This window comes from Papilio machaon, chromosome 3, assembly GCF_912999745.1.
Source record: "Papilio machaon chromosome 3, ilPapMach1.1, whole genome shotgun sequence".
Lineage (NCBI taxonomy): Eukaryota > Metazoa > Arthropoda > Insecta > Lepidoptera > Papilionidae > Papilio > Papilio machaon.
In genome coordinates, this window is record NC_059988.1 from 10,335,947 (window position 1) to 10,347,854 (window position 11,908).

General features: G+C 38.9%; 1 protein-coding gene across 1 annotated transcript; it reads right to left on the reverse strand.

Annotated features, from left to right (window-relative positions):
• Positions 1 to 563: 563 nt before the first annotated feature.
• On the reverse strand, positions 564 to 1,879 carry LOC106708255 (3-oxoacyl-[acyl-carrier-protein] reductase FabG). Its single transcript, XM_014499738.2, has one exon. It carries the CDS (start codon positions 1,819 to 1,821, stop codon positions 1,069 to 1,071), a length of 753 nt encoding a protein of 250 aa, XP_014355224.2. The 5' UTR covers positions 1,822 to 1,879; the 3' UTR covers positions 564 to 1,068.
• Between the last annotated feature and the right edge of the window lie 10,029 nt (positions 1,880 to 11,908).

Sequence of the window (11,908 nt, forward strand, 5' to 3'; positions counted from 1 at the left end):
TTTTAAGGTTGTGGAGACAAGATAAGGGATTTTATTTTATTAAAAAAAAACATTTATATAGAAACTTTTGAATAAAACTACATATTTGATTAATATTTCAAGCGAAAACATCGCCACTTTTAACAAATTGCGAGAACTAGAAATTAGACACAGTCAATGTGGAGAAGTGCATGAAGCTATTTATAATCGAAAATAAAAAGTCTTTAATTGTGAATGATGACTGACTTCCGTCCAATAGATGTGACCACTAATGAATGGTAATTTAATTTCATATTGAACTATACAGATGTCTGTAAAAGACGTGTGCAGCAAAAGATCATAGGTTTTTTTCCAAATTAACAAAGCCCTGTAGCGAGCAAACAATTCAACTTTGGGTAAAGAAATTTGGTATAAAACGTCTTAATTTCGGAAAAAGTCAGTGGTTATCCTTTGCCCATCACATTACATATTCAAAACCACTCAACGTTTTTGTATAAAAATTTATATGTTATGTACAATCTTATACTATTTAACTTATATCTATATCTTTGCTTAACTTGTTCCTTGTTTACATTGTTTGCGATTTTTTTTAGTTTGTTGTAGTCGCTTGTTGATCGACGGGCGGCGGCGGACGGCGGCGGGCGGCGACGCGCGACAGGAGGTCGTGGGCGTCAGCGGCAAAATTTTTCAACAAAAATTAATTAAATACATGATTTATCTTTAATCTTTTTACGATCTACACAATAAACTTTCTCTGCTAATATACATCTCGGTAAGCAAAACAAAACAAAGTTTTCATTTAAACATTTCGCAAGGTATCTTAAAGTTTTTGGTATCGTCGCAAAGTTAGCCAGTTGGCACACCATTGCCACGAGGGCAACGCTTGTGACTAAACCGTCAATATGACTTATGAATCTTATGACATAAAAACATGATAACTTTTTTAATTTTTTTGTGCTGCTGTGGATTGTACTACTTACTGTTCTTGGACACATATATGAACAACGTGATTGATAACTATATGGATAGTTTATATACAATATTTATTTTTACATATAGTAGGCTGTACAGTTTATTATTTGAAAATAATTAAACAGGTAGCAAAAGATATCCGTTGTCGGACACATAGTTGGACCCGGTGATGGCCTTGGCTCTGTCGCTGCAAAGAAACAGGATGAGGTGCGCGATCTCCTCCGGCTGCGAGATGGTGCCGAGCGGCGTCTTTATGTTGCTATTGTCGACAGGGTGGGGGCCGCCGCTGTCATAGATATCGGTGTAGACGGGCCCGGGGCTTACAGTGTTCACCCGGACGCCGTGCGGCGCCAGTTCGCGCGCTGCGCCGCGTGTCAGGTGTTCTAGCGCCGCTTTGCTAACGCTATAGGGCACTAGCGGCGGCGGTACCGACGAGGACCCGTCCACGCTCGACACGTTCACGATGCTGCCACGAGTTTCCACGAGGTGCGGCGCAGCAAGCTGCATCAGGTGCAACGCCGCCCGGAAATTTATCGCCATCAGTTGGTCCCACGCCGCCAGCGCACCGCCATTCAGCAACGTCCCGTATCTCAACATTCCTGCGTTGTTAACCAGAATATCCAACTTTCCGTACGTCTGTATAGTCGCCTCCATGGCACGTTTAGCTTCCGCGTCCTGAGAGATATCGGCTGTGATCAGTAGCGGTCTCTTGCCGTGATTCTCGCACTCGGAGGCCACTTGTTTCATTTTGGTTTCATTTCTGGCGACGATGACAACCGTGGCGCCCTCCTTGGCGAACTCCCGGGCGGTGGCGGCGCCGATGCCTGAGCTGCCTCCGCTGACAAACACTACTTTGCCACTGAAACTCATTTCGTTAAATGCCGCGTCCGTCGAGTGGAGTCTAGGTATTTAAACTGTTTCAACTTTATGTTTACTTACGTTTATTATTACTTTATCTGCAGTCGAGGTCTCGTCGTTATCGCTACGTGTCTATTTACATTGTGGATTATCTTTATGAACTCACACATTTTGGTGCAGTGCTCACATATTTTTGCATACTTTAACCGAAAAAGTCTTAAAATTAAACCACGACGACATTAAATTCAATTTAATTCTCTGCGACATTCAAATACAATTTAATAAGAAGTTTGCCCACTCGTAATTAACTCGTGTAATGACCGAATACTTAATTTTTTTAAATCTTTTGTGCGATAAAACTAGAATTGAATAGAATAGAAAACAGAAAATAGAATTGTAGCGGTGGATACTTTTGAAAAGTAGATGAGCTCTACGCGAATAGCCAAGAGATAAAGTATATAACTTATTTGTAAGAATGTATCGACAATTCCCTCGCCGTACCCCGCTACCCCGCTACCCCGCTACCATGCTAGCCATAATGTATGTGTAGTAGTCTGACCATAGCCATTGATGAGGCCGCGCGGTCGCGCTGAGGCCCTCGGGGGAGCCACTTCCGGTGCGGCCGGCTTATTGCGGACCTCTTTACTGCTTCTCCAATAATTTTTGTTTAGCGGGCCCTCTGCCCTCCGCCGACCACCTCCCGCAGCCCGCGCGCTCCGGCGGCGGCAGCGGGCGTTCGCTTTTATGTTCACTTTTATGGGCCGTCTATATGTATATATATATCTTAACTCACAATGGCTCAGATAACACGAATGTACCTAATGGTGAGGTACCTTTAATATCTAATGTAGGTCTGAAGATATGATTTTAAATTATTCAACTGTTTACAGGGATATTTAAATTAGTTTTATTGAAATTGTGACAGCGATGAAAAGTATGTAAGGAGTTTTAGCGAGAAATGCTCAGTGCCGGTGACCGGTTAGTTGCAACTTTGGTGTGGATTATATTCAATATGTTGGAGACATGACCGAGTCCTAAGTGATCGGTTTGAGACTGTCATGGTCTAAATTAGGGAAAGGATTCACAGCACGATAAAAAAATTATGGAGGTGTCAGTTATGAATGAAAGAAAAATATGGGATTTTCAGACTTTGTCTAGGAAAGGGATCGGGTCTTTTATTTGCGTATAGTTAATCACAGAAAAATATCTAGCTTATCGAAGCTTTCTCTGCTTTTATTAAATGGAAAAGGCTTATGATAAACTACGATGAGATGTCAACATTGAATACTTTCAGATTGGTCAGTGAAATAATAAAAGCGCTAAAATCTCTTTATAGAGATAATAAACGTAAGGTAGCTTTCACTTCTCTACGTTAACATAGTCGCTTGTTTGTTTCCTAAGTTATCAAATAAAGGAAATCACAGGCTTGTGGCAAGTAATGTCTATATTTTAAAGAAAATGAATGGGAAAATGGAATAATTTAAATTATCTTCCGTAAAATGGGCTGAATAGTTTCCGCGGCTTTTGTGAAGTCTGTGCGCTCGGTCGCTTGGGAGGTGCGTGAGCATTTTAATTCAATCCCTCGGAGATGCGGAGTCTGGGGTGCGGGGTGCGAACGGGTGGGGTGCGGGGTGTGGGGGTAGCGCTGGAAGTATTTCAATTCGCAGAAGTATCCGTACTATCCCACAGGCTTCGCCGGCCGATGCGATCACCCCATCACTTCAACTAGAATTGTGAGATTGTGAGCTTTTCAATGAGCAGATTTGACGAGTTATTCTCTTTTCCAGTCGTCACACTCATCAATTACTGTTTTTTTATAATAAGGTAACAAACGAGCAAGCAGCCACCTGAATTCACAGAAATCGCTTACTAATAATACTGATAGAATAAACTGTTAGTAACATTAACAGGCTCAGGGGTTAAGCACTTGACTTGCAATGTGCAGGTCCTGGGTTCGAATCCCGCCATGTACCAATGTATTTTTCGAGTTCCGATTTACATATGTAGATTTATCCGACGTTCTTCCGGTGAAGGAAAACATCGTGATGCAACCTGCACATATCTGAGAAGAAATTCAAAGATATGGTGAAGTCAACCAACCCGCACTGGGCCAGCGTGGTTGACTATGACCTAGTCACACCTAAGTTAGGGTTGGCTCCGAGCCTCTCGGTGGGGACGTATAGTGAGCTGATGATTATGATGATGAACATTAACAGACACGTTTAAGTCCGAACAAATTAAGAGCTGTCATTTCATAGCAATGACCTATCCATATAAAAGTCAGTTACGATAGGGCAGCCCGAGTTGTGGATAGTTAGTAGGCGGGCGGCAGTCACTTGCTAACTTCGACATTGGCCAGCTGCGAGTCACCGGTACTTAATTGAATCGAGGACGAGCAGGAAGCTGCCGTTTTAAAGTCAATTTAAGTATTTAAGTTTGTGATAACATTGCTCCAGTTTGATTTTAGTATCGACAGTGGTTTGAACGAGCTCCAAGCTTCAGGTCATCGATATATTTGTTTTTGTTTTCCACGTTTTGGAAAAGGTCATTGGACGGATGGAATTTTAGAGTTATTATTTTACTTTGCAATACAAAAAAATCTCTTACGGATAAAGCTTTATAATGTAATCAATTACATTTTCACCAAATTAATGAGCTTTATTTATAGCTACGTTTCATAAGCCGTAGCTTTTTGCCGGAATTGTAAGCTCGGCCTAATGATGAATTCATACAATATGTCTAGGTAAAGCTACATTGTCACATCTTAAGTAAGAATTTAAGCTCATTCTAAATAAAAGAAATGGCGTCAAAGGAAAGCTTGTATTTGTGTGTCGTAACCATTTTCAAACAAACGCGACGCTAAGCCGCGTGAAAATTCTCGTCGTGGGACAATTTACGTTCCTTTTATTCTTCCAATATTAAATCCGTCGGCGAGCGCACAGCTTCAAAGATTTCCTGAGGATCACGGATATACTATTATCCGAATTTAGCAAACTCAGACTTGGGCGAGTTCATAGCGGCCGTCTGCACCTGCACGTGTTTTTCATTTGTTGTATTAAAAGCGTTGCCGTTGGACCCGCCGGACGGTGCCGGGCGGGTCCGGGCGGTGCCGGGCGTCAGGCTGTTGCGGGCTGCGCGCCTCATGGCTTTTTAATTTGATTCATTGTCTGCGTCAAAGCTTCTCCAATCTCAGGCAGCGGTCACTGAACGAAAATTAAACACCAGGCAAACTTTTCTTTTTAGAAAATTTATATTTTCTGTGAGAATTTAAGACTTAAAGCTACTACGCTACGTCCTTCAATTCGAAATACTATAAGCGTAACCTGAGCATACATATAGGTACATACTTGAACCGTAAAACTGTGTCTGGTTAACAGGAGCATTAATAATTTTGAAGAAAAAATAACAAACTGAGGTAGAAAGTGGTCATCATCATCATCATCATGGTCGCTGTAGACTTTTCCAGGTGACATTTCACACGTGATTTACATATTTTAATATTTCTTCAATAAATGTAATAAATAATAATGAAAAACAAAAATGAATGCGTCAAACATTTTGCTCCCGTGCTCTTAATAATAACATTTATTTGATGTTTTTTTATGGAAGATATTCTTCTTTCGTTATTAAAATCGGTTATCGGTGCCTCAATTAGTTTACTTAATAAAAATTAAAATAATGAACAAAATCACTGGGAATTAATTTTTATTTCGGATTTTTAATTTAGTTTATTTGATTTTGTACATAAAAAAGCCAATGGTTTGGATTAGGTTTAGCTTTTATGATCAGTTACAAAATGTCATTCTTATGAATAATGAACTTAGCTTAGAAATTTTATTAAATGTTTAAAAAGTTATACCGCATGATGTCATCTCCGAGCAGCACCGAGAGACGGGAGACGGGAGGCAGCATCGCGGCGGAGACAATTAAATTGTTCGTTTCGCTGAAGTGCTTTCGGTATTAATTGAATAAGTCGTAATTATACGACGTAGCTTTGTATGTGAGCGGAGAAACGTCTCATTAAGACGTTAAAGAAACACAATTACTCATCAAAAGCTAAGAAGGTACAAGGAGTTTAGTCTGCCGCTTTGTGTGTGTGGATGTTGGTTTATAAAAATAATGTTCTATATTTCTAAATAGATTAGAATAGAATAGAGTATTAAAGCTTTTAGTAAAGTAAAAATATTGTTATTTGTTTCAACAAGAAAAAAGGGACAAAAAATTCTATAGTATTATAGGTAAGTAAATACTTGAATAAGGTAAGCCAACAATATTGTTTATCGCATTGTGATTGTCTCTGCCGGGGCGGCGCTGCGCTGTCAGTCCGTGAGCGCCCCTCGGCCTCAGCCAAATGGAATCCAATAAGTGGATTGATTTTAAATCACATCTTTCATTCACCATTAAACTTCGCACGATCGCAGACACGACAAAAATATATTGGTTGTATAGATAACATTACTCGATGAACTCGAATATTTCTCTTCCTAATTTGATGTCACAACTGCGAAGTAGATTTGTACGAATCAATCTTATTAATATCATACAATAACAAACATCTTCTATTCTCTTTATTAGAGTTAGAGAATCTGCGTTAAGTTTAACTTGACGCAAAACGCATCGCCGCCAGCGACACAAAAATGAAGATCGTTCCTCGAGTTGTATCCGCTACTGCGACCTAAAGCGACCTCATCTAAAATTTGTTTTATATTTTCCGCAAAAAATCCTTTGATGTTTAATAATGTTCTTCTGCGCAAAGTTCTTAATTAACTCCGAAATAAAACCCGAAGACTGATAGGACGACGAGCCTTTTTTTTAATATAGCCTGTAAATTAGTGTAAGATCTATAAAATTGTTGCAAATAAAAGCACAAGGTTTTTATTAACTCGCCTACTGCGGACTTTTGGTGAGGACGACGTCTGATCTATTCCCAAGCTAAATTGACCCCTGTTACCAGATCACTGTGTCGTGCGTAAAGCGTTTCCATTTATATTAAGGACAGAGACAAAATGCTTTAGTTAGGGATCTCTCCGCCGCCGGCTTTTCGCCGCCGCGTCCCTGCAGGCGACTCTATGTTAGTGTTATTTGTCTCTGACAAAAACCTGTGACGAACTCAGCGTTAAAACTAGTTTTGAAATAGAGTTAGGTAGCGCGAGCGGAGCTTGAGTGTACCTATATACTCTTAGCTATGAAGTTGTATCCATCAGGTTTTTAGACATTTCTGGGCTAAGTTTATATTTATTTACTAGCGATCGCCCGTGACTTCGTTATTGCAGAATTTAGTAGTCTATAATATGACCGCGTGCATCAGCTACCTTCCTGTCCAGGTCCTGTCAAAATTGGTGCAGCCGTTTCGGTGATTACCCGGAACAAACGTGGCTTTGCGGACAGACAGAATAAAAAAAAAATAGGTCTTCGTTTTCAGCATCGTAAATATACATGTGTAGGAAATATGATTTTTTTGTATTGCATACAGACACTCCAATTTGATTAATATGTATAGATAAATGTCTGACGCCAGTTCTGAATTAAGTAATTGTGTATCGTGCCTATACTAATACTTCCATAAGAATTGGAAGGTAAATTCAATTTGATTTCTGTAACAAGTTTTTTGTGTATTCGCCGTCGAGATGAGATGAACTAGATGAGTTGCAAGTGATGGGCTTGGGACACGGACCTAATATAATTTGTTCCTCTGGCAATTGAATTTACATTACACATACCTTTCACTAGGTTTAGCAAATATTTCTATAGTGTATTTTCCTCATTCAGAATTCTGTTCTTTGGAAATTTTATTATTAATGTTTATTTTTGTATATCAGGCATCGTGTGTTTGTATGTTATTATAAATGAGAGTAGATATTGTCACAAGGAGACACGTTGTAGTGAACACATGTCACTATCTACATGTGGAGATATGTGAATATTGTTGAAACAGGTAATTAATTATTGACAAATGATCATTTATTTAATGGTAGCTTAATTGCATCGAGTACCGTTGACAGTGACAGGGGATCGGGAGCATAATAACCGCGCGAATGACCGCCCGCTCCTCTCGCTAACAACCCACCGACAACCCGCCGACAGCCCGCCGACCGACTGCCCGGTGACCGCCGGCCGCCCGCTGGCAGTCAACAATGAGTACAACAAAGCGCCGTAATTAAACACGCCGCCGCCGCGGCCGCGCAAACCAATTACCAGACATTGTGATGTCTGATTAATTTAGTCAGACATCTCGCTACTCCATTGGTTTTGTACATTTATTTACGCTAGTAGAAAATACTTGCATTGTATCACTGTTCTATTAAATGCTCGATATTGGTTACGTAAAATTTAAAGAACTATTTGTCACAGAATTGAATTTATTTGTAACAATACAATAGACAGTCTGTCCATTGCAATGACAGTAAATTGTAGTCCATTTATTACTTGCCAGGGGGCGTGTGGTGTACGGTAGGTGGTGTGCGGTTTGCGGTTTGCGGTGTTCTGTTAGCGGTTAGCGCGTGGAATGGAAGATATTTTTCTACGGACGCTTATTAGAGAAAACTTTTGCGGTAAAATAAATGTGCGACCGACTCTCTGTCCGATGGCAGCTGTGATATGTGAACTCCGCAGCCGTCGGAAACGTGTGAAATCTATTGAAGCGTACGTCTCAGACCGTCGATATCCGACAAAATCGGAGGGAGCGTTTTCTCCAATTAAGTTATTACACGTCCGCGCTTGACAGATCTTGTACAATAACTAGGATCGACCAAAGCCGAGCTCTTATTTACTTACTTTATATTTATACGGCAAATTTGGAGAACAATAAGTGCGGGGGCGGCAATAACTTTGCGCTCGGGTCAACAGATTCAATTTGTCCATGTTTATCAGATGCCCGCTTTAATAAGATTAAGCGGGAAATTCTGCAACTCTGTGTTCTCACTAAATCAATTTACTTTTTAATGCTATTGTTCGTTTATAAAGAGTATATGAAGTTAATTAAAATCACAAATTATGCTCAATATGATTGAAATGTATTTCCCTCAACAGATACTTGTAAAAAATTGTGTTACTTGAATTTGAACTAGGATAAAAATTTATTTATTTATTATGATGTAAGAGAATTCCAGAAGTCGCCTCGTGCGCCCGAGCCAGGGGCGACGTCGAACTGTTTTTTTCGTTATTGTTGTTTACGCTTACGTTAGCCGATCCTAATAAGTTTATTATAATGAATGTTTCACGAAAGTTTTAGTTAGTTCATGTTTTCAAGAAGCTTGTACTCTTATTGTGAATGTACATCACATCACTTAGGTAATAAAGTTTAAAGATGTTTGATACTGTTTATAAGTTTAAGGCTTAGCATCTTTACAGTTATACCAAATTCTAAGGAAATAGACTTAGTTTGGGTACAATTCGGAATGGTACAAGGTATGAGGACGAACATCTGTTTATCATAAATGTTTTGTCGCGGATTAAAAGTGTATCAATCACTCGGCAGCGAGCAGCAAGTAATGACGTAACAGCACTTCCACTTTTAATGCCGGCGTGAGGGTGACGGTGACGGGTCATATTCTGTCGTCGCGGGATATTAAATAATAATCAATCTTTTACATAAAATTACGATGGACGTGTCCCTCTGTAGTTTGCTTTTGTTATGAAGGTGCTTTGTGAACACTAGAATCACATAGACCCTAGAATAAATTACTATAAGTATCACTCGCTTGCACAACAAGATGGCAGCGATTTGCGATTTGCGATGATGATCTCATCCAGACTGACAAATAGTAACACATGCCTCGGGTATAACTTTTATATATCTATACTTATTTATAAAATTGGAGTGTCTATTACATATAGTGAAAATTACATTTCGTATAAGCGATGTTTTAACGAAAAACCAATGTTTAAAATTTTGTTCTGATTGTCTGTATGTCTGTTCGCTGGGTCGATTTTGACCTGACTTGGACGGGAAGGTAGCTGATGCACGCAGGCATATTACAGGCTTCTAAAATCTGCGATGACGAAGTTTGCTAGTAACAAATATAATAATCTTTATATAATTTTGTGTTTTAAATAGAAACGAATTTTTAGTATTAGTTAAGATTTTCCGAGTGGTCACGTGAAGTCTGATACTTAACGTGACACAAGAAAAGAAAGTAATCAATTACAAGCGCTCATCTCTTCTGTCGGCGCGGTTTTTATCAAATGATTGAACGTTGTTCTTGAAAAGAAATAAATACAAATAAAAAAGTAAGCCTCCAAAGTTAAGTTTCTATGCAGAGGGCCATTGACAATGGACTTGGCTCTCGTACACCACATAGATGAGTTTGTCCTTATGACATAAAGTTGTAAAAACATATTATTTATTTTTTAATTGAAAAATCTACAATAAGATGAGAACTCTTGTATTCAGTAATTTTACTAATTGAACGTTAATCAACTCGAGTGGTGAATAGAAGTTGTCCAACCGGCTAGAATTAATTCTAAGCAAATTATTCTGGTTCCGTAAACTCGGCTTAAAGGCAATCCCCTCAAGTGGGAGTCGTGCGGTCCTTTTGTCGGCCTCAGCTCAGCCTCGCTCATGTTTATCAACGTGTCATGGTTTATTGTGATACAATCGCCGCCGCCGCCGCCGCCGCCGCCGCCGCCGTCACGCTGGCTTTGCTTATGGCTATATTCATATTCAGTTATATTCATCGGCTGTAGTAACTTGGACTTTAACTAAAATCTATTTTATGTGTCAATAAAACGATAGCGCACTTTTCAAATATTAACGATCGTCCTAAAGGGATAGAAGGTAATAAATAATGTGTGCAGATGTGCTCAATGGTTATTTAACAGCTGCGGTCCCTCCGCATAACCTCATTGTAATAAAATGCATATTTTGTACATTATATATATTAAATTGATATTTTGGTATAGGAAGTAAAAGTAACAATTTTTATTTTTGAATTAATATAATACAAAATAAGTTTAATATAACGGCGTATTTTGTCTCGCAGTCCCCGCCCCCCCGTCGCCACGCCGCCCCCGCCGCTCCCGCCTGTAGAATTTCGCTTGAATATAATGAATATTACGAACGCCGATTCCATTTCAAAAGGGAACTGTTTTCAGGCAACTTAAATGCTTTTATATGTTTCACAATAAATTCATCACCATTTCATAAATGAGACTCGAGTTATTTGAGTATAGCTATATGTACATATCCAGCTGGCTATATCCCGGCAGGTTTCAACGTTTTTTTTTATTAAAAAACATAAATATATCCAATAAATAAACTGTGGAAAATAAATATATCTAGTATTATTAATCTACTTAAAAAAATCAATGATTTCATGTTTTGTTATTGAAAGTCTTCAACGAAAATGAAGTGAGGAGTTTCTGGTAGTGTGGTGTATTGAGGCTGACAGTTTTGCAAAATATCTGGAAAATAATAATAAGATGTATTAGATTTAATTTGGACCAAAAAGTTATCTTATAGAATGTGACGCAGTCTCTGGATGATAGTTTGCAAGTAAAAGCGCCCGGCGGCCATCAGCCAGCGCTCGGCTAATGATCTGTTGTTACACCCTAATCTCACTCTCCTCTTTGCATTCCCGTAGTGCTAATAATAACCTCTTCAGAATTAATGACAATAACATTTTATTAATGCTCCTCAAACTGGATGACAAAACATTTATTAATGACAAGTGAGGCGTATTGTCGCTCTTCAATATCGTATATAATGTACCTCCCGTTACTAATGTCACATCTTATGACAATACTAACTGTCGCCCGCGACTCCGTCTGCGCGCAATTGAAAACGAAGTAAGTAGACTATGTGTTCTTCCAGACTATGTTCTACATTTGTGCCAAATTTCATCAAGATCCATTAAGGCGTTCCTTAGATATTATCAAGCAAACATTCATCCATCCATCCGTATAAACTTTCGCATTTAAATATAATATTAGTAAGATAAAGTGCACTTAAGTATTTTGCAATAAAATATTTATATTCGATCATTATCGAGGAGGAGAGAACCCGCAACATTATGAAATCATGATATCATGTACTATGTTGTTTTTTACACATTGTTACCATTTATTTTGTTCATTAAAAAAACAGGCTAAGTTACAGTTG